The sequence below is a fragment of the Vombatus ursinus genome, unplaced genomic scaffold, assembly GCF_900497805.2.
Source record: "Vombatus ursinus unplaced genomic scaffold, bare-nosed wombat genome assembly UNPS02000749.1, whole genome shotgun sequence".
Lineage (NCBI taxonomy): Eukaryota > Metazoa > Chordata > Mammalia > Diprotodontia > Vombatidae > Vombatus > Vombatus ursinus.
The window spans coordinates 25,284,437-25,308,312 of record NW_020940527.1 but is presented as its reverse complement, the minus strand read 5'-3'; the positions used below and the strand labels follow the sequence as shown (position 1 = coordinate 25,308,312).

Sequence of the window (23,876 nt, the reverse complement as noted above, 5' to 3'; positions counted from 1 at the left end):
TTTGGGGAAGGAAGGAGGGGTTCCAATGATATTGACCTTAGAGGAAAACCACATTTTATTGGGCTGGCATCAGAAAGCTCATTCCAAGTGACAATAAATGATTGAACCTGTTGAGTTATAGAGAAAAGTTCTCTCTGAAACAAAGACCCATCTTTTTAAGACCGACATTCTACCAGTGTTGTTGTAAGGCTCTGAGTCATGGAAGTCTACAGTCGCTGAAGAATTGAAAATGACTCTCACCCAGAGGGTAAAGGAGAGGCACATGGTGGGTGGGAGCAGGCTTCAGCACACTACAAATAGGGAATTATGAAGTACTTCCAGAGCCACAGGTGTGGACAAAGAAAGGGATGAATGAAAGAAGATGGGCTGGTCATGAAGCAAGAGAAAAGAATAACTGGTGAACGACCTGTGCACTGCAGTGGCAGCTCTACTTGATGACATCAAGGGAAACTGAGGAAGGCTCAGCCCACTGGACTATATTGGGTAGACCACCTATGATAACATCATGGAATGATATTAACAAAGGCTGCACAGGATGAGCAGGGATGGATGAACTATAATCTGCATTGTTGGATGAAAGACCTCCCTTGATAAAATCATGAACCCATTTGAATATTAAAGCATATAGAAAATTAGCAGTAAGTAATGCCTCATTGTGTCAGGAAGGTGAGTTGGGGTTCTTGAAGTCTATGCCAGCAGAGCATGAGCTCCACATGGTCTTACAAAGCTAGAGAGCCTTAGCAAATGGGCCTGTATGTTTGTCGGTGGCAGACCAGTATAGCTAATTTTGGAAAAACTCATATCCAAAAGTTTGGCCGCCACTGGTTATGAATTTTTCAACAACAGAAACTCATGAAGACCACATACAGAAGCATGAAGGGTTTGCAATCTACACTAGTGAAAGAAGTGCCCACATTGACAAAATTTGGAGGACTGAAATAAAGTAATAAAATTAATTCATTAAAAATACCTTATGTACTTAGTCTTTGTACTTATATAGTACATCCTTAAGTCCACCAGCATCTTTAAACATCAGTAGGCTACTGGCACCCGAATTCAATGAACTGTAGCTTCAGGGATGGGGCAGTGTAGGGCAGTGGAAAGGCTGTTGGGTGTGGACCCTGAAGGATCTGGGTTTGAATACTGACTCTGCCACTTACTATCTATGTGGCCTGGGAATAAGTCTCTCTACTTCCCTTGGTCTTAGTTTTTCGGTCTGCAAAATGAGAGGGTTGGACTAGTTTTATGATTAACGACTTTGATAAACTGGGTCAGCAATCCTGTAGCCAATGACCCAGACTTTGTGATTTTCAGGCTAGTATGGATGTTTGAGAAGCACATTGATGCAATGAGGATAGAAAGGTGGACTCAAAATTAGGAAGATCTGAGTCTGAATCCTCATCTCAGACACCAAGGAGCTGGGTAACCCCAGAAAAGTCACAACCTCTCTGAACCCCGGCATCTTCATCAGCAAAATGCAGATGATAATAGCAGCCATGTCTCAGAGTTGTTGTGAAGATGGAATGATACAATGCATGTCTAGTGCTTTGCAAACCTTAAAGCACTGTGTAAATGCCAGCTGTAATTACAAATTATAGAAGCAGTAGTAGTAGCAGTAGCAGTAGCAGTAGAAGTAGTAGTAGTAGTAATAGTAGTAGTAGTAGTAGTCGTTGTTGTCGTCATCATAGGAGGATGAGAAACAGGCAGAGGAAAAAGAGAAGAAGCAGTAGGAGGAGGAGGAGGAAAATGAATAGGAAATTATAAGATAAAAAGGAGGAGGAGACAGGAAGAGGAAGAAGAGAAGAAAAAGAAGGAGGAGGAAGATGGAAAGAAGGAGGGAGACAACAAAAAGAAAGAAGGGAGGAAGAGAGGAAATAGAAAAGGAGAAGAAGGAAAAGGAGAAAGAAGAGAAAGATTGTCTTAGACTTGGAATCAGGAAAAATCTAAGTTCACTCTGGCCCTGTTACTTTACCAGCCAAGTAATAATGAACAAGTCATTTCATCCCTTTGCCTCAGTTCCCTCATCTGTAAAATACGAATAATACTACTGGCACTCCTTACCTTATAGGGCTGTTGTAGAGAATGCTTTGTACATTTGAAATTGCTGTAGAAAAAAGTAAACCAGCATCAATAGTCAGCCTTTTAGGGCAATTTCTAAGACCAACAATTGTTTGGGGATGACTGAAAGCTGGCAGTGTTGCTGCACCACTGGTGCCTGCCTGCATGTGAAAGGAAGAGCTGGGAAACATTGCAGCCATTTCTAAAGCTGCTTTTGAAGGGCTGTGGAGCTCAGGCAGACACTTATTAGACACAGGCAAGAAGAGCAGCAGAAGAAAGCCGTGGATCCTGGACTGAGAGCACTACGAACCACAAGCGTAGGCCCAGTCACTGGACGTATATCCAAATGAACAAAAATCTCCAAGCTGGACAGAACAGCAGGAAGAAGAGAAGAGAAGAGTCAATATATAGAATATTAATGCCCGCGGTTTCTTCTGTATCCTTATTCTGAGAAGTTCAAAGAACTACGAAGGACAATCCAAAGTGAGAAAATCAGGAAGGGCATGAAGTTTGTTCAACAAATCCTGCCGTACTAGAACTCATCATCTGTCCTTTTTATCTCACCTTCTTCCTGTCCTCCTCTCTCAGAGGAAGAGGTACCCCCACTCCTTTCTGAGGGTACTCTTTACTTGTGTATTGGACTTTCCTGCATCCTTTGGGATCTTCACTGTCTCCTTTTCGAATTGCTCTTTCCCTTCCATTTTAAAGCATGCTCCTTCCCTTCCATTTTTAAAGCATGCTCCTTCCCTTCCCTCTATTGGTGAAAATAAAAGAAATATGGCTTTGTAGACCCATGTATCTACTGCCTTATTTCTTGCCTTCCTTTCCCAGACCAAGAAATTTGGTCATCATACCCACTGCCTTCATTAAACACTGTATAATCTCAGAGTTGGACATGACCCTAGAGCCATTTAGGCCACCCTCCTACCTAATGGAGGAATCTTCCTAGACAGAGAGTCATCTTGTCAACACTTTGTCAACTCTAGGTCACCAGGCAGTCCATTTCATTTTTGGATAGCTCTAACAGAAAGCTCTTTTCTACACTGAAGTGAAACCTACTGCTAATGACCCATTGTCTCCAGAGGACAGAACCAGGACCAAATGGTATAAATCTCTTCTCTTTTTCTCATATATCAATTATTTCTACCGCCCACTCTCCTATTAATCTTGTACACTGGCATCTGCCCCCATATGACTAAGAGAGTCACCAGTGACCTCTTAATTGTCACATATAAAGGTCTTTTTTTCAGTCCTAATTTTCCCTTAACCTCTGTCATTTTTGATGCTGCTGACCATTCTCTTCTATTTGAAGTTATTATCTTTCCTCTTGAACCTGCTTCTTCTGGCTTCACTGTTTCTGTCTGTGGTATCATCTTTCAATCTGACCATTTTCTGTGACTTCCTTCTCCTTTACCTGTCACATCCAAATAGTTACCAACTCCTGTTGAATCTAACTCTGACACAGCTCTCACATCTGTCCCTTCCTCTCTATCCCTGCTGTTACAACTATAGTGCAGGCTTTTGTTACTACCAGCTCCAAACCCTGTCACCTCCACTCTGGTCATCATCTTCACCTTCTCCCCCATGGAACCTTAGACTCTGCCCCTAGAACTACCTTGGACTCAGACAGGTAAGCTTTCGCTTTATCTTGCCTGAAACAAGTCTTCCACCTCACCTCCCAGCACCAGCACCAAAACCATGCCACTCTCTTGAATTTCTCACTTTTGCATATTCTCTTCACCCATTGGAATGTAGGCTTCTTGAGGGCAGGGATTCTTTTGCTAGCTTGTATTTGTTTTGTTTTGTTTTGTTTTTTTTTGTTTTGTTTTGTTTTTGCTTAGGCAGTTGGGGTTAAGTGACTTGCCCAGGGTCACACAGCTAGTAAGTGTCAAGTGTTTGGTCTGAGGCTGGATTTGAACTCAGGTCCTCCTGACTTCAGGGCCGGTGCTCTATCCACTGTGCCACCTACCTGCCCCCCTAGCTTGTATTTGTATCCCTAACATGTAGCACAGCGCTTGGTAGGTAATGAGCATTTAATAAATGGTCTATCAATCTAATCTATCTATTTATCTACTCAGGTAACTACAGTAGCCTCAGTTAATTCAACAAGCTATGTGCAAGGAACTATGCTAGATGCTAGAGCTAGAAAGATAAAAATGAAAATTGCCCCTGCCTTCAAGGAACTTATAGTCTCCTAATAGGTCTTCTAGCTTCTACTCTCTCCTGATCTCCTTAATTCTCAGAGTTAGAATAGTCCTCAAAGACCATCTAGTCCAATGTGCACCTGACATGTTGTATATATGACTTCTACATCTTGGCAGCATACATAACCAGTACAGCTACTGCTTGAAGACAGTTAGCACAGGGCAACCTACTCCCTCCCAAAGTTCTCCATTCTACTTTTACGCAGGTTTAATTCTTCCTCAAACCAAATCTGCCTCTGCTATTTCAATGGCTGCTCCTCTGTTCTAACAATAGCGAACATTTATCTAGCACCTACTATGTGCAAAGCACTGTGCTAAGTACTTTACAATTATTATCTCATTTGATCCTCATAACAACCCTGGGAAGTAGGTGCTATTATTACCCCCATTTTACAGAGGAGGAAATTGAGGCAAACAGAGGTTAAATGACTTGTCCAGTGTCACAGAGCAAGGAAGTGAGGCCAGATTTGAACTCAGATCTTCCTGACTCCAGGCCTGGTGCTCTATCCACTATGCCACCTAGTTGCCTTGATTCTGCTTTCTAGAGCCAAGAACAAGTCTAATCTCCCTTCCATGTGAGGATCCTCCAAATATTTAAAGATATCCTTACTATAATTATAATAAAATTATAAATATTTATGCTGTCCTCCCTCTGCCTTTCCCCTCCCACCTGAAGATCCTTAGAGATTTTGAATCACTCATCTTATGGCAAGGTCTCCAACCCCTTCATCATACTAGCTTCCCTTTTCTAGGACCTCATTAGCTCATTAACATCCTTCCTAAGATATGGCACCTAGAACTAAATAAAATGGTCTAGCTGTGGTCCAATTGAGGTAAAGTTCCGTAGGATTATCATATCCCTTTCTCTGATCAGTCAGTCAATAAGCATTTATTAAGCATCCACTGTGTGCTAGGCACTGTGCTAAGCACAGGGGATACAAAAAGAAGCAATAGACAGACCCTGCCCTCTATACTTCTTAAGGCAGCCTAGGGTCTACTAGCCTTTTTTTTTTTAATCATCTCTTACTGGTGAATTTTAGGTCTACTGAATTTTAGGTCTACTAAAATCCCCTGATCTTTATCACATGAACCATTTCCTAGCCAGGTTCCCCCTCTCCCCATTCTAGTACTTTGGTTCCAAAAAAGCAACTTTGCAAGCTCAAAGTTTTACATTTATCCCTATTAAATTTAACTTTATTAGATTTGGCCCATCAATCTAGCCTGGTGAGATCTCTTTGGAGCCTAATTGTAATCCTACATATTAACTATCCCTCCCAGCACAATGTCCAGCTGGAAATTTGACAAGCATGCCTTTTTTACAAGTCATTGATAAAAATGTTGAATTACAGAAGACTAAGAACATATCCCTGGGGTACCCAACAACAGATCTTCATCCAATTTGACTCTAATCCATCATTGATGCCATTTCCAAAATACTATTTTTTATGCATAAGAACTAGTCATGTCATTCTGCTCAAAAATTCAGGAACTCCCTATTGGCCCTTAGTAAATTTCAAATTCCTTTGCCTTTTTCCTGACATCAATACCTGCATTTCTAATCACCTGCTGTACATCTCCATCTCAATGTCTTATTATCACTTCCAATTCAGCATGGTCTAGAGCAGCAGTCCACAAACATTCTGGCCTCAGGACCCCTTTACACTCTTAAAAACTATTGAGGATCCCACAAAAAGCTTTTGTTTCTATGGGTGATAGATTGAGATTACGATATTAGAAATTAAATGTTTTAGTATCATTGTGAAAATAGTTTTGACCTTGAAGACCCTCTGAAAGAGTCTTAGAGATCCCAGGGGTTCCCAGACCACACTTTGAGAATAGCTGGTTCAAAGAAATCATCTTTTCCCCCCAAACCAGTCCCCAACTTCCCCATTTCTGCTAACTATACCACTATTTTCCCTAGCACTTAGCCTTGAAACTTCGAAATCTTTTACTCTTCCTTCTCCCTTATCTCCTATATCCAATCAGTCATCAAAGCCTGTGAATTTGTCCTTAGATACATCCTTTGGACTATAGAATAGAAGGTTGTAACTAACACTCTCCCAACCAATAACCAAATTTGAACATTATCAGTGGGCAGAGCACTGTCTTTGGAGTCAGAGGACCTAAATTTCAATCCTAGTTCTGCTACTTACTACTCATAAGATAGGTCACTTTATCTCTCTGAGTCTCAGTTTCCTCATCTGTAAAACAAGAGAGTTGGGTTGGATGACCTCTAGTGTCCTTTGAAGCTCTAGCTCTTATATTAAACTGAATCCTTTCCTGTTTTGAACCAATTACCCATTTCTAACATTTTCCTATGGAGCTACCTGTTTCATCATTCTGCCCAATGTCAAGGACAGAGATTGACTTGGTCTTTTCTTTGTATCTCCATCATTTAGCACAGTGCCCTGTACATATCAGGTACTCAATAAAACCCAGCTGAATTAAACTGAATTTTCATAGAACCAATTAAAACTTCTAGGCCTTCCAATAATTGTTGGATGTGGTTCAGTAATTCCAGTAGTGTTATCATCTTGTACATTTTCGGGCAGAGATCATAGACCAGATGACCTCTGGGAAAATAAATTGTAGAGGGCAAGGAACTTTCATTGGGCGCCAGAAAAAGAGAAAAAAACAAAGATGGAAGCATGCCTATTACCACGAGTTCTCTCAATGCAACTGTTTCCTACAATCTACATTCAACAAATATTTATGGACTTAGATTTACACAAAATATAAACAAGAGGGTGATTCATTACTTTACCAAAAGATTCATGAGTGGATACCTTTAGCAAATTCTCCTAGTGCATTTTAAATGATCAGTTTACAAAAATTTGATTCATAGAAACTTTTTAGGAGTGTATCTGGCACATGGCATCTCTGTATTATTCTATTCCCCATTTCAGATATTTGGCTTGCTTCCACTATGGATTTTTTATGCACCCTGGAGGAAACTTGCTCTCTTACAACTTAGTTGCCCAAACTCTGAAATAGAGATTGTGTACAAGTCCAAAATGTTATTATATCCTACTTGCTGAAAGCTAGGTCCACCCACATAGTTACCTTTCTGGGAGGGTAGTGAGAATGGAAAGACAGAATACAGAAACTACCAAGAGGCAATGGATAACGGCAAGATGAAAAAATAGTCTATACCTGAAAGAATATTGGATTTAGAAGAAAAAGACCTGGGTTTGTATCTTGGCTTTGTTACTTATTACCTGGGTGACCCTGGACAAGTCATATACCTTCTCTGAGCCTCATCATTAAAAATGAGGAGGTTGGACTGAGGTCCCTTCCAAAATCTATGATCTAATACCTGCTAAGGGCACAGGAATCGAGAAATGCATAAGGCTGGTATTATGTGGATAATAGATGTTCAAATAGTTGTGGATTTATTGGTGTAGTTCCCATGGATGCTAAGAAGATGCTATGAATTACAAAAGTTTTAGAGCATCTACAAACATTAACTGTTGTGTTAATGCTCAAGATTCATCATCTCCACCCAACAAAGAACAAGTTGATACACTATGGAAAGAATTGAACCACCTCCACTGAATACTGAAAGACCCCTATGTTTGATACTGTAGGCAGATCCTCTAGGGAAGAAGAATAGGAAGATATGGAGAGGAATGACACAGAATGAGGTCTGGAGGTGTAGGATCTATACCTATGGAGGGAATATCTACACAGGTGACACGCAGCCAACAAAGAATTTGATGGGGATATCATGAGTATAAAGAAGCACTAATTAGGAAAGTATAAGAAAATGGGCATCAAAATTAAGATGGGAAAGGGATGTTAGGAGAAAGAATATGAAATCTAGTGAGATGCCAAGAGAATCCACTGACCTACTACATAAATCCTTTCTTTTCTCTGGGCCTCAGTTTCCTTGTATATAGTGATAAGATGATAAAAACCTAATATAAAGGTGTTCAGTACAATTTCTCAGGGGAAAAAAACCCTGGAGGCCAGAGAAAAGAAATATTGAAACTTGGGGGAAGGTTTTGAGAAAGTAGGGGTGGTAGGAGAAAGAAAGAAGGAAAATTATCAAGTAATCAACATGCACTTTTAAGCACCTACTATGTGCCAGGCACAAGTACAAAGAATGAAACAATTTCTATTGGAAAGGAAGTTACATTCTAACATGGGAGACAATAAGTGTATATATACACACACATATTCGAGCGTACACACATTTATAAAAACTATAAAAATATAAGTATATACAAATAAATACAAAGTATTTTGTATTAAATACAAGGTAATTTAAATACAAAATAGTTTGGCAGGAAGGGTACTAGCAATTTTGTGGGAGGGGGAACAGGACATGATTCATGTAGAATAGAGGCATCAAACATACCAGCTACCCGCAACACTCCCCAGTGGACTAGAACAAGATTAAAATGTAATTGGTATATATTTAATAAAATAAATAAAAATATAATAGAACCCCGATAACGTTCATATGTGGTTTTCTAAGTCAACACGCCGCCTGAAGGGATCTTTAGGTCCTCGTTTATCGCCCCGTCTCTATTTGACACCATGGATGTAGTTTGTAAGCATCTTAAAAACTTAAACAGCGCCTTGAAGGCTAGAGGAAGTCTATGAGGCAATGGGGAGAAGGAAATGTGTGGGAAATGGAACGTTTGAGGAAAAATGAAGCCAGTTTGACTGGATTTTAGAGGACAGAAGGGAGAATAATGTCCAGTGAGGCTGAAAAGATAGATCAGTGCTAGGTTGTGAAGGGCTTTATAAGCTAAATAGAGGTGTTTATACTTGATCGTAGGTACAACAGGGAACCAATGGAATTGTCTAAGTAGGGGAGTAACACGGTCAGATCTACGCTTAAGAAAAAATCACTCGGACAGCATTGTAGGGAAGGTACTGGAGGGGGGATGGAAGAAGACCTACAAGAAGACTATTGCCACAATCCTAGCAAGAGGGGATGAAGGTCTGAAGGTGGTAGCTGTTTGAACATAGAGAATGGGTCACGTGGAAGACATAGAAACAAAATATGGCAACTGACGGGATATGTGGGGTGAGGAAAAGTGAAGAATCAAGGGAAATGCCAGGGTTATAAACCAGAGACATTGGTAGGATGGTGGTACCCTCAAAAGAAATAGGATAGTTTGGAAGGGAGGGCTTGGGGGGGGGGGAAGAGAATGATTTCAGTTTTGGACATGGTGAGTTTGAGAGATTTCCAGCACATCCAGTTTGAAATATCCACTAAGCAACTGGTGATGTGGAACTGAAGCTCAGGAGAGAGACTAGAGCTAAATCTAGAGATCTGTGAGTCATCTACATAAAGATGATAACTAAATTCATGGGAGCTGATGAGGTCACCAAAAGAAAGTGAAAAGAAAGAAAATGTTTAAGACGGAACAGTGGGGAATACCTACTGTTAAGGGGCATGATGTGGATGATGTATCAGTAAAGGAGATAGACACAGAGCAGCCAAACAGGTAGGATAAGACCCAGGAGAGAATGATGTCACAAAACTCCAGAGAGGACAGAGCATGCAGGAAGACAGGTTGGTTACCAAAGTCCAGAGCATCAGAGACATTGAGAAGGATGAGGACTGAGCAAAGACCTTCAGATATGGTTGTTAACAAAGATGGTTTGTAACTTCAGGGAGAGCAGTTTCGAAGCTTTTGTGAACTGTACCTCCATTTAGAGTAGACCACACTCCACAATCCCAGAAGGCATCAGAAGCCTCTTCCACCAAAAGCCTGAGCAGGAAGATGTGTAGGGATATTATTTAAGTTCTATCTTGGCTGAGAAACCCTTTGGTTTAATACAGCTGTCAAGGGAGCTCAGAGACCATTTCTACCTATTAAAGAGGTGAATCTCACCACTTCCTTGAAACTATGATAGGATTCAAGTGAAAATTAACGGATCTCTCATTGTCTCTACCCTTGCAATCAGGTTTAAGGCAAATGAAGAGTGCAGTACGCACACTTTAATTGCCTCTTCATATCAGAACTTCCCTCCACACTTAGGGACTTCTAACCCTGGAATTTCCTTCAACTTCTCCCATTGGTGGGACAAAATATTCCTTCTCCCATTGGTGAGTTTCTTTCAGGGCCTCCATTTTGGAGAAGGACCCAAGCAAGCATCCTTCATTCCTCCCAGCTCTGCCTCTACTTCTGATGCTGGATTTTGTCATGACTCCCTTCCTCCTTTTCAACTCCCTTTTATATGATGCCATCCCCCATAAGAATATAAGCTCCTTGAGGGGAGGGGTCCTATTTCTTTGTGCTTTATATTTATATCCCTAGCACTTAGCATAGTGCCTGGCACATAATAAGCACTTAAGAAATACTTGTTGCTCACCTGTTTCCAAATGAGGAAGGCAAAAGTAGAAGTAGTTGATCCAATCCCGGTTCCACTCAAATGCTGTGTCCTAAATGAAGCTTCCCTTGATCTCTCCAGACAGGAGAGAGCTCTTCATTTGGACTCATTATACATTATTTGTCATTTTCTTATGCACTTACGTTCAAATTTAAGCTTTAAGCCCCCTGAGGGTAGGGGATGGATCTTATTTATTTTTGTAACCTTACCACACACCAGGTCTGTCATGTAGTTCTTCACATACAATAGATGTTTAATAAATGTTTAGTGAACAAATGACTAACTTCCTGAAGTCTGTGTGGTATAGCTGAAAGAGCACAGAAGTGGGGTCAAGGTCAAAAGCATGGGGCTCCAACCCAAGCTGAGTTACTGTGGGGTCTTGGGCAAGTGTCAATTTTAGTTTCTTCACATACAAAATGAGGGATTTGGCCTAGATCTTTAATCTAAAATTCAATTAAACAAACTTCATTAAGTGTCTACTATGCACAAAACACCGTGCTCAGTGCTGGACTGCATGCTCATTATGAGTCAAGAGTATTATGCGGGAGCCAAAAAGCTAATGTATCATGGGGTTTGGCTTCCAGTAACAAAGAATTGATAGTGCCTTTGTCCTTGGCCCTGGTCACCTGGAGTCCTGTGTGCCACAGCTTAAGGAAGATATTTAAAAATAAGAAAGAATACAGAAGAAGGTGACCAGGATGGTGGTAGGACTTTATCCAGATCATGTAAGTATTAGATGGGGGAAGTGGAGATGTTTTACCTGGAGAAAACTCATGGAGGGTAAGAAAGCTATCTTCAAGTTTTTAAATGGTTGCCATATGGAAGAGGGATTAATGCTTGTTCATTTGGCCCTACAAGACAGAATCAGGAGCAATGTGTGGAAGTTGCAGAGAGGCAAATATGGGTTTGATGTTAAGAAAAACCTCCTAACGATTAGGGCCAAAAGTAGAATGGGCTGACTCAGAGGTAGTGAGTTCCCTTTCCTTGGAAGTCTTTAAGCAAAGGTTAGATGTCTACTTGACAGGTATGTTATAGTGAGAATTCCAGTCATGGATGGGTTGGATTGGGTGACTACTGAGGTCTCTTTCAACTTGAAAATTCTGTGATTCTGTGAATACAAAGACAGAAATTTAACCATTGTCATCCTGATTCTATGGCATAGGCTTATTGAAGAATGAGTGGATTATGTGGTGTAGTAGAAAGAACTTATAGCCAGAAACCTGGGTTCAAGTTCTGATCCCACCACTTATATAACCTAGGATAAATTTATATGAGGAAACTAAGGCTCAGAAGGTACGTGACTTGCGTAAAATCACACATGTTGTTAAGTATAAGATATTTATGTATTTTCATCTGTGAACAATTTGGTTGCTGAAAGGGGCAGAAAAAAAACTTTTGTGCATGAAAAACTGATAAAATCTATGTATAAAGAAACATCTTCTCGAATAAAATGTGAAGAAGTGGCACAGACTGTTAAGAAGGCTGGCAAGAAAACTGACACTCAGATGAATGTACTAGGAGGATCTATTGAAATAACTGAAGCCGCAGGGCATTATGGTCCCTCAGCTCATTTGCACGTGACTGTTTTCAGAGTTTGAGAGGTTAACTGACAAAAGGGCAAATCAAAGAACTGTCTAAAGTCTATGGAAAGACTAAATCGAGATTGTTGGGTTCATAGATGACAAAAAGGTGTATTTCTTCAGTTTTACTTCATAAGGGAAAGGTGAGTTCACTGGCTACTCAGAGGTTCTGATTTCAGGCATTGAGAGTATGGAGAAAATCCAACTGTGAAGGAGAAGAGTGTAAAGAAACCAGCAGGAGAGGCTTCCACTACTGTTCTGGGAGCCCACTGATTGGGAGATGGGCTTTGCTTTGATGAGTGGCTAAAGAAAAAGGTGGCATAGTTTCTGGGGAACTCATTGGAAGGGAATTGAACTTGGAGGCAGTTGAGCAATTGTCCTTCAGCCCCATCCACAGCCTGAGAGAGGGAAAATCTGTCAGAGGCACCTACTGACCAAAGGTAGACTTTGTACCTCTTCTGCTGCTAGCTCTGCCTTATTTAATTATTTGTTCATTTTTGGGAGGCGAAAAAAGTGTGCTTCAATCTGCACTCAGAGTTCACCAGTTCTCTCTCTGGAGGGGTATGGCATTTTTCATCATGTTGTTATTCAGTCTTGTCTGACTCTTGTGACCCCATTTGGAGTTTTCTTGGCAAAAATACTGGAGTGACTTACCATTTCCTACTCTAGTTCTTTTTACAGATGAGAAAACTGAGGAAAGGGGGTTAAGTGATTGTCCAGGACCACACAGCTAATAAGTGTCTGAGGCCAGATTTGAACTCAGGTCTTCCTGACTCTAGTCCTGGCACTCTATTCATTGTACCACTTAGCTGCCCTTTTTCATCATGAGTGCCTTGGAATTGTCTTGGATCATTGTACTGATTAAAGTTGTTAGCTCTGTTTTAAGAAGAGGCGTGCAGCTGATGGATGGTACCATACTATAGTTCTATTAGCATCAGGGATGGAATTTGAACCCAGATCTTCTGACTCCAGGCCAATACTCTTTCCACAGTAAGAGGCTGCCTCCCTGAGATTTAGTTTCTTTGCATGTAAAATGGATATAATCATTTAACATCATCTCTACAACAAGTTGTTACAGCAGCAAATGAGTTAATTCAATTAAACAATGATTCTATTCAACTAATACTTATTAAGCACCCACTATGTTTAGAGAAGATTTCTAAGCTCTTGGGGAGGAACATACTCCCTGGCCACTTGAATTTAAAGTTTGGTAACAGAAGAGAGCAAATACACTAATCAGCCACAAAAAATAATTAAGGAAAAACACATTAAAGATGCACCATGCTACCCACATATTTAGAAGGCACAGTAACTTGTAGTTTTCAAATGAACAAGGTGAATTACTTTGAAGAACAGAAAGTAAAAGGGGTTTTACTGATAATCTCTAAATTTTCTGATCTTGAGGTATAAGTTCCTGTTACAATACATTGCTCTGGAACTGAAAAGTAGCAGGTAAACATTCTTGGCCAACATGCCATTAGTACTAGAGATGTGACCTTAGGTAAGTCACTTCAACTCTCTGGGCCTCAGTTTCCTCATTATAAAGTGAAGGCATTGGACTGGATGATCTCTAAGGTCTCTCTCAGCTCCAAATCCCGAGAAACCCAGATTCAATTCAATAAGTATTTATTGTCTACTTTGTGGAAAGTACTGTTAAAAGCTTGAGACACAAAGATTTAAAAAAGTGACACAATCCCTCCGGTCAAGCAGTTTGTAATCTTGTAGAGTATATATAGTTGTTGTCTGACTCTTTATGATCCTATAGGCCATAGCATGCCAATGCGTTTTCTTGGCAAAGACACTGGAGTGGTTTTGCCATTTCCTTCTTCAGCTCATTTTACAGATGAGGGAGCTGAGGCAAGCAGGTTTAAGTGACTTGCCTAGGGTCACACAGCTAGTAAGTGTCTGAGGCTGAATTTGAATTCAGGTCTTGTTGACTCCAGGCCCAAAACTCCGTTCTGGGAGCCTCAGTTGCCTCCAGGGTGTATAAAATTCGCAAACAATTAGGTACTATCTAAGTTAGAATGTAGTAACAGTCAATGATCAGTCCAAAACAAAGACTTTTTTATTAAGAAAATTTGAGGGAGGAGAGACCACTTTCAATTGGGAAAGCTGGTAGAAATCAGGGAATGTTTCGTAGAGGAAATAGCACGTAAGTTGGACTATAAAGAAAGAGAAGGAATTTATCAGGAAGAAATGGGGAAGAAAGTACATTCTAATCAGGGGGAATGGCCTGTGTAATAGCAGAGGGGGAGACAAGAACGGGACAAGCTCAGAGAATAGCTAGTAGTTCCTTTTGGCTAGAATATACCGTACATGAAGAATACTGTAAAAATCAGGCCAGGAAGGTAGGTTGAAGTCAGATCACAACAGACCTCAAATGTCAGGCTGAAAAGTTTATTTTATCCTGTAGACAATGGGGAGCTACTGAAGGTTTTTTTTTTTTAAGCAGAGAAGTGCCAAGGTAGCTCAGACTTTTGTATTAGGAAGATTTTGGCAGCTACGAGAAAACTGGAGACATGGGAAACAGGGAGCTAGTTAAAATACAATTTCAAGGTCCTTAGAACCTCCTGTCTATAGGTATATAAAGTGGGAGTGGATAGATGCAAGGAATTATGGAGATAGAATTGATGGGAGTTGGCAAATGATATATGTTGGGGTTTGTATATATGGGAGAGTGAAGAAAAGATGACATAGAGGTTTTGAACTTTGGTGACAGGGAGGATGATGGTGGTGGAATCGATATAAGTAGAGAAGTTGGGAGAAGGAGTAGATTGGGAAGGGCAAAAAGTCAGTTTTGGAACATGTTGAGTTTGAGGCATGGGCAAGACATCCCAATGGATAGGTCCAGACTGTCAGCAGTACAGAGCTGGGATACAGGGGAAAGAATGAGGCTGAAAACAATACACTTACTATGATAAAGTCAGTGTGGTAGATGGAGTGTACTTCTATAATGTTAAATCACCACCTAAATGTGATTATTATAATTCTCTTGCAGTCCCACTTACTGCCGATGGGCTGCACTGCCTGAGCTCTGAAACAGATTCCTATGACCTTGTCACCGTGCTTGTCGAGAGCAAACAAAGATAACAGTAACTGGAAACAACAGGAAGGGTCATTTTACACTCTCTACACTTAGGATTCTTCTGTGGCTAATTAAAGTAATATGTCAAAACGTCCCTAGAAAGAGATCTTTAAGAATATGCCTGTTCAGTAAACAAGGTTTTTACTAATTAATAACACCCTTCCCCATTCTTCATCAAAGTTCCATGCAGGACCGTCTCTCTTACAGAGATGGCTGAGGAGGAAAAGGATGAAGGAGGAGTTGCCATCTCCCTTTCTCAGTGGGGACAGATCCAGTCATTTGTCATCTGTGTAGCTATCACTTTCTTCTCCGGATGTTGATCAGATTTCCTGGGTTGGAACCAACATGCAGGGCCAAGGAACTGGAATATCTCCAAGAATGAAATGCTTTACTTCTTATGAAGTCAACATGATTTCTTTCAAGGAAATATCTCTTACACTTAAATTAAAAAAAAAGGTGTCTACTTAGGGTTTCTGAAGGACAAATCTTCTGGCTTTTCTTATTAAAAACACCAACTATATTTATTCTTTGACCATCAGCATGTAGGCACCCACACCCAGGCAAAGCAGAGAGTAGACACACTATACACCAGGAGCCTGATGGGGAGAAATGACTTGCTGAAGATTACATACAATGAGTCAGTGGCAGAGACAGGAATAGAACTCTCCAGACTCCTATTAGTAAAACCATTTGGACATCCTTCTGTAGGCCATGATGGGAAAATTTACTCCAGAGCCAGAGAATGCTTGGGTGGGAAACTGTCTTACGAGACACAATGGCTTACAACACCATCTCTTCCCTCACCACTCCCACCTTAGTTAGACCACAGAGCATGACTCTAGCCCACATCTTTTCACCATTTACTCTTCTATTTCCAATTTATTTCACCTCCTACTTTAAAAAAAAAGTTATACTTGATGCAGCCTCTCATTTATACTTAAGCTTCTCACTTTATGTATGGACCAGTGTTTATGACCTCAGTAGTAGTGACTGATCAACATCATACCATCTCCATAGAAAAGTATCTGGGCTTATATCCCCTATACAACTAATGAGGCAACCAATAAGGCCTTCCATGTAATGAGAAGGCCACTGGCTGGACATGTAAACCCATATCTACAGCATGCAGGAGCCATAGAATGCCCAGATGCTGTCAGTACTCTTAAATCATTGTGCCCTTAGGAAGGCTTCTTCCAACAGAAAGATCCTTCCCTAAGAATCAATAGTTCAATGTCGTTCATCACAACATGAGTTATACCTATAAAATTTAACTTTCAAAGGAAGTCTGTACTCACAAATGAAAATCCCAGGGGCATGCATGGCTAAGAGATTAAGAGGCCCAGGTGAATGCCCCTTCCACAAAGAGCCATAACTTTTAGGGTTTTTTTTTTGTGCTTGGGGCAAGCAGCACAAAACACTTAATCAAATCTATTTTTAAAAGACAATTCAGTTGGAGAGAGGTATGTTGTTGTTGTTGTTAAGTCATTTTCACTTGTATCTAACTCTTCATGATCCCATTTGGGGTTTCTTGACAAAGGTACTGGAGTGGTTTTGCCATTTCCTTTTCCAGCTCATTTTACAGATGAGGAAACTGAGGCAAACAGGGTTAAGTGGCCTGCCCAGGGTCACACAGCTAGTAAGTATCTGAGGCCAGATTTGAACTCAAGAAAATGAGCCTTCCTAACTCCAGGCCTGGCACTCTATCCACTGTGCCACCTAGCTGCTGGAGAAGGGGTACGGCAACCTTAAAACCCCAACCCCTCTGGGTAAAGACCCTGGGAAACCTTGAAGATTCTGCTAAGGAGGCTTCCTTGAGGAGGGATAGTGAAGGTACAACAAGAAGGAGATTATGTGGGGTGTAACTGCAGGGAGTGGGGGAGGAAGTTCACTATCTGGAAGCTACCAGTTTTAACTAATAACTCTTGTTAACCTCAGTTGTTTCTAGCTGCAGAAGAGACACAAGTACGATCAGCACCCTGGGGCAAAACCCCAGTTGGCTCAACCTAGTTACAGCTCTGTTTCCATATGAATTTTAAAGTATAGCTGTAAGTAGAGGTCAGTATACACATCCTTACACTTCTGGTTTCACCTGTCATGAAGGAAACATTTATTAAATGCCTACTGTGCGCCAGGCACTCTACTGAGAGCTTTAGAAATATTATCTCATTTAATCCTCAGAACAACCCTGGGAGGTAAGTGTGATTATTATCTCCATTTTACATTTGAGGAAACTGAGGCAAATAGAGGTTAAATGACTTGTCCAGGGAAAACATCAGTGAGTTAACAAAGAGTGGGCATCGCTGTGATGCAACCCCATCTGAGGAGAAAGCAAAAGGAATAATCCCTCATGAAACTTCAAAATTGGTGAACATATAGCCAGTCCACTGCACCATTTCCACAGAATCCCAGTAGCAGAATTACATTCTGGGAGGCTATACATCCTCAAGTCATCACTTATCTCTTGGGTCAAGTTTTGAGAATGCAAGCCCAGATTCTTTATAGTGTCATTATGGTTGAGGGATCCCTGGGAGTAACCCTAGTCATATGCTCCCTAAGCCCTACTTTGAATTAAGTAAAGAGTAACTCTGGCCCTGCTTTCTTACCTCAGTCTGCCAAGAAGGCTAAGAGTCTGTACCAGCAACCTTCAGGTATGCCAAGAAACCCTAGCTCCCATCCTCACAACATAAATCCCTAGCTAGCACATTGAGGATGTAAAGGCAAAACATGAGCTGCTCATTTCAAATTCTGAGATTAGACAGTCCCTGTTCCCCCTCTCAGTAGAGGTGAGAAGGGACAGACTGTCCTCAGTCTTGGCATTGGACTTTAGGGCAATCCATAGGAAATCTGCATTTTGTGAGACTCCCTCTGCAGTGGCTCATGCCTCTTTCTCACCTCTTCATTCTTACTGCCACATTTTAAGTCAAGGTTCTAGTTACATCTTGAAAGGACTATTGTAATTATCCTTCAAGTTCTGAAAAATTGTTCTTCTTCTAATCCTAAAAGCATAGCTCTGACCCTATCTCTCCTCTGCTCCAAAACTTTTAGGGGCTCCCTACTGAATACACTCCAAATTACTTCATCTGGCATTCAAAGCCCTTATGATCAACCTTTCCTGTATTATCCAGTCATTAACTAGCTGTGTGACCTTGGATAAGCCACTTGACCTCTGTGATTTCTCTCAGTTTCCCCATGCATAAAACAAGATTGGAATAAATGACCTGAAAGTTTCCCCTAGTGCTAACATTCTATAATTCTACTTTTTCCCTTCATTGAAAATGGATTATAAATGTATATTCCCCTAACATGCTCTGTGATTTCCTGATTCTTTGACTTTGCTCACACTGTTCCTTTCACACAGATTGTCCTGTCTGTTTCATTCTTACCCATTCTTCAAGGGCATCTGTGCCAGGTAGCTCATCCCTGACCCTCTCAGTCAGGAACCTCGTCCTCCCCTAAAACAGCATAGCACTCGGTACCTTTTGCTCTTTCCTATTCTATCTTGTATTATAGTCTTCTAGGAACTTGTCTTATCTCTCCACAAGACCATAAGCTCTTGGAGGACAGACATTATCTCCCATTCTATGTTTCCTTATTTATTAAATGGCCAAACAAAGAGGAACCAATGGTTTGTTACATGGTTCACAGTCATATACATTGATATTGGAGCTTCCATAAGCCACACAGAATCCTCCCTCCCTGCCCCCCAGCTTACCACAGCTTAGGTTGGATGGCCTGAGTTGCAAAATGGAAACAGGAAACATTAAGTCACTCTAACACTCAAGCACAGTAGTGGTAAGGAATGGGTTAAACTGACGAATTAGCAGTATAGCTTTCAGCAGGGTATTGCCCCCACCCCCATCTTTAAAGGGATTACAGCTCTAAGGGAATCCCATTAACATTCTGCCTTCTGCCTTTGACTTTGTCCTGTGGAACCCACAAGACATCTCTCAGTGAGTTCCTTCCTATTCCAGCAGATCTCCCTAGTCAAGGGTCAGGAAGAATTCTCTTAGACTGGTTTCAGACAGATCAGTATTAAGGTAAGATATTTCCTATTTCTGTCCATACACTTTGGGGGAGAAAAAGGACAAATTGTTTGTCCACCAAAGACTTTTCTGAAAAATGGATTAAGACAATTTGGGAGATGGCAACAAAAAAAAAAAAAAAAAAAAAAAAAAAAAGGACAGAGAGGAAAGATACAATGAGAGAGGTCCAAGGTCAGATGTCAGAAGATATGAGTTTGACCACTGGTTCTGCCATTTACTACTTACCTGTATGACCTTGGACAAGTCACTTGCCCTTTTGAGGCCCCGGTTTCCTCACCTCTAAAAAGAGGGCACTGGATTAGACAAACCCTCTCCAGCTTGAAATCTATGACCCTATGAAAAACATATAGCAGGCATGAATAAGATTTTCTGTATGAGTTGTGGGAATAGTACCTCCTCCTCATCCAATTTACATAATCTAAGCATTGTGTGGGGGGTAGGTTGGGCGGGAAGTGCTCCCTTCTCCAACTAAACAAAAACATCACCAAACTTCTTGTCTGTTCATCTTTACTGAGGGCTGGTTATGTTTGGAACACTGTAGGAAGATGTGTCTCCTGCTCTTGACTAGTTAAAAAAGGAAAAAGACTAGATCCCCATTGAGCACAAAGGAATGATCACAGCAAGGGGGCAGAGCTGAGTCAATACATCTCAGCATCTTTTGCAGTGTTGCAGGGGGCACTCCCCACATTTGTCTAATCATACACTGAAGCACCATTTAGCAAGACTCAGGGTACATGTGGCCCCTTGTGAATACAATGAATAAGAGCAAGAATGGAGAAGTCATAAGTCACTCTCACCTTTTCCGGGTAAGGAAAGAAATCCAAGAAGCCAGTTGTCCTTGTGGCCTCTGAGCTACCTCAAGTTGCCTGGCCCACACAGAATCTAAGGGGGCTTGGGGAGCTGCTCTACCATCATTGACAATAACCTACATTTATTTCAGGTTTAGTGGATTTACAAAGCACTTTCCTCACAACAATTCTTTAAGAGTAGGTAGTATAAATGGGCTCATCCCCATTTTACAGAAAAGGAAATAGATCCTCAATCAATCAAAAAGCATTTAAACACCTGCTACATGCCAGACAGGCTGTCCATGGTCACAACGTTAATGAGTTTTGAAACCAGGATTTGAAATCCCATTGGATTCTAGATCCAGGGCTCTCTCTATTAGGATATGCTGCCTCTCCACAGGCACTTTTTTTTTTAAGATTTGATGGCTTATCTCCTGAAAAGTTAGTAGAAGGAAAAATAATATTGGGACTCACCCTAAAAATACAAAGGCAGTCAGGCCACAGACTTAATAACAATAGAGTGTTATATAAATGGTAGATATCATTACTTTACAAAGAACTTAACATATAGCATATCATCTGAACAAGTTCTAAGGGGTAGGTGGGAAAGGTATTTCCCCTATTTTACAAATAAGGAAACAGGGGATCAGAGAGGTCAAGGGATTTGCCCAAGGTCACCAGCTTATAAGTCTTAAATGGGGTAGAGGGAGCATGGCCAGGGTTTATTTCCAAGATTTCTGACTCCAAGTCCATTGTTCTTTCTGTTATAACACATTATCTCTTTAAGGGTATTCCCCAGGAGTAGTCTCCCTGGACTTCATAACTGAACATCAGAGTACCAAAAAACAAACATCAGGTACAACCTAGACGTAGACACTAGGAGAGGCCGAATCAAGCAGGTATTTAGCTGCACAAATTCCCAGTGGTGTGATGGTCCTGGGAAACAGACCAGGATGGTGTCAATTGCAGGTACAAGGATGATGGAGTTAGTTTTCTGGGAGTATAGAGGGCGTACTCATTCAGCTTCCAGACTGAAATAGCCTTACTAGGAACTTATGACAACCACCAATGTCCAGGGATAGGGCAAAGGCAACAGGATACATTCAAAAGCAAGTTATGATTGAGTTTCAGGTGAAAATTCAGAACAGGTAACCCTTCTTCTATCCAGGTGTGAACCTTCCCCCAAAGTTCATGTTTTTCAACTGTTGGTAATGAAATTGGGAACATATTAGGGGTGATGTCCCTATTTCCTCTTTTACTGCCTTAGTAAACTCATTTTAGAACCTGTTGTTTAAAAAAAAAAAAACCAAGATTTTCTTTACTAAAAAAGAGATTAACTCTCCCTGGAGAGCCATGTTGGAAGTGACTGGATGATCCCAGTTCTCAATCCTCTCCAAAGATTGGTTTATATGGTAATGTTGTTCTTTATATCAGGTTTAGTTAAGGATTTACCATCCCCGGTCCTAACCCATCATGGCATCCAGCGCCAGGTCTCCCAATGATGTCTCTTCTTTTTTCCAGACAATGTTCTGCCAAGTGCCTAGTCCCTTGTCTTTCCTTTGGGCCTGGCTCCAGTTCTGGAAGTCCTGCAGCTTGGCCCAAGAGAAACCTCAGTTAGGACTCAAGAACACCCCTACCCCCATGTCTACCCCCAAGCTTCTGGTTCCTTGCTTGAATAAGAGTTGGGTTCCCCCGCAGCGCCACACAGGAGCCAGATACCAGGGGCACCTTTATTAGTTCAGGTTACATGGTCATTTACACCTACTATACCTGAATCTCTTCTGCATTCCCACACCTCCCTGCAAGGTCTGATAGGAGCTCCTGACCATTGCTGGTAGGATCCCATCCAGGGGGAGATGACAGGATTCCTGAGTTCTGTTCTGCAGAAATAGGACTCTTGCAGGACTCCTCAACTCATACATAGCCCAGGGAGTCCTCTGCATTTCTGGGCACGCCCCCAAAATCCAGGCTTCCTTTCTCCCCACCCCTCTCCGCTAAGCTACCCCCCAGGAGAGGCAACTTAGTTTCCTCTAGTAAGCCAGCAGTCTAGCTTGTCAGAGGCAGGCTCAATATTAGACCACACCTCAGTCCAAGCAGAAGAGGCTGGCTGTGGGAGCTCAAGCAGTAATACTATGTGGAGCTGGGGCTCAGCAGCTGTACACCACACAGCTTCATGCCTAAGGGAGCTTTTCTTCCCAAGGGAGAGCTCCAGCCCCTCCGGGGTATGCTAATGACTGGAGGCACAGACATCCTGGTCAGACACAAGAGCTTCCAAAGCAGAGGGATTGAGACCGCCCTAATCAGTCACTTCCCGACTACCCCAGCTCAGTGCTCTTCACCTGCTTCCCTCCCATCACCTCCACTCTCTCCTATAGCCAGCTACCCCTCCCCAAACATCTGACCTCCAACAATCCCCCTTCACCTTCCCTTCAAATCCTTCCCAATCTCATCACCTCTCCTCTCTTTTTCCTCTTCTCCATTTCATAACTCCCCCTTTCTCCAATGGTTTCCCCTCCCACATCCCCCCTGCATGGCTTGTCTCTAGCCAAGAGATAAGGGTTCAAGAACCCCGCGCCCCTTCTCAAGTTGAGAGAGAAGCCGCTGCCTCCTTCTACTCCCCCCTTCACTCACCCCAGCTGCCATCCCTGCTGCCCAGCTTGGGGGAATTGGGGGGGGCGGGAATGGTGGAGGGATGGGAGAAACTTTCTCCATCCGAAGGTGTGGGGGGGAAAGAGAGGTACAAGGGACAGCTGGGTACTTACGGGGCCGTCCGTTCCGGGTGCCATCCTCACTGCCCCCTCCGCCCCCCGCACCGTCTGGGGGAGACGGGTCGCGGAGACAGGGCGGGCGCTCGCCTCCTTCCAGCTCCCTGTCCCGGCCCTGGGCTCGTCTCAACCCTCTCGCCCCGACGCCGCTCTGCTTTATACAACTCCACTCGAGCGCGCCCAGGCTTATGTAAAGGCTGGCGGAGACAGGCAGCCAATGGCTGGAGAGCCGGGGGGTGGGGAGCGGGGGGCGGGAGGGAGGAATCGGCCAATGGCAGGAAAGGGAATTCGGGGTGGGGGGGAGACATTGGGGAGGGGGGCAAAGGGGCCGCCTCCCCGCTCTGATTTAGTAGCCGGGATTGCGGTGGCAGTCGGCGGCCAGGCTGGCCCGGGAGTCGGAGCGGGAGCGGCGGCCTCGGGGGCGGGGGGCAAGCGAGCGCTCCTCCCCGGTACAGCGAGCGCTCCCTGCAAGCCACGTCTCGTAACCTTCAGGAGGCAGCAGGGCCTGGCGAGGAGAAGGGCGGGGGGAAGAGGGATCCTCCCGGGGCTGTGGTCCCTGAAGCTGTCTCCAGCTGGGAGCTGGAGTCCACGGGGAAAGGAACCGGCCGAAAAGCCAGGGGAGGGGACTCCGGGGGCTGGGTCCCTCTGGCGGGCTGCGGCCGGAGGGGCAACGGGGGCGCCTGGAGCGCCCCTGCCTGCCTTCCTTGTTTCCCCCACCGGTAAATATCAGTCGCTCGCCTCCGGCAGGACCGCGGGGCCGGGCCGGGCTTGAGCAGGCGCTGGAAGACGTTGATAGCGAGATTTCGGGCTGCGGATCCCGAGAGCCGAGCCAGATCTTTATCTGGTCTGGGGGACGTGCCCGAGTCTCTCCCGGGAACTGTTTAGTATGGAGAGAATGCCTCCACCGACGGCTCCGGGGGGCGGGAGCGAGCAGTGCGGGAGGAGGAGTGGAGAAGGCGGCGGCGGCTGCTGCCGGCTGGACTCCTCGGACAAGAGCACAGA

The 23,876-nt window shown here is 42.8% G+C and overlaps 1 protein-coding gene across 3 annotated transcripts in view; it reads right to left on the bottom strand.

Moving 5' to 3' along the window:
- The window catches only part of CRTAC1 (cartilage acidic protein 1), a 182,958-nt gene extending 159,953 nt beyond the window's left edge, over window positions 1–23,005 (bottom strand). The window contains exon 1 of one of the 3 annotated variants that reach the window (XM_027857080.1): window positions 22,872–23,005. In XM_027857080.1, the coding sequence (XP_027712881.1) occupies window positions 22,872–22,895 (24 nt within the window). In that variant the 5' untranslated portion in view covers window positions 22,896–23,005. The remainder of the gene's footprint in view (window positions 1–22,871) is intronic. The other 2 variants (XM_027857066.1, XM_027857072.1) reach the window with 2 other exon arrangements.
- Window positions 23,006–23,876: the final 871 nt, after the last annotated feature.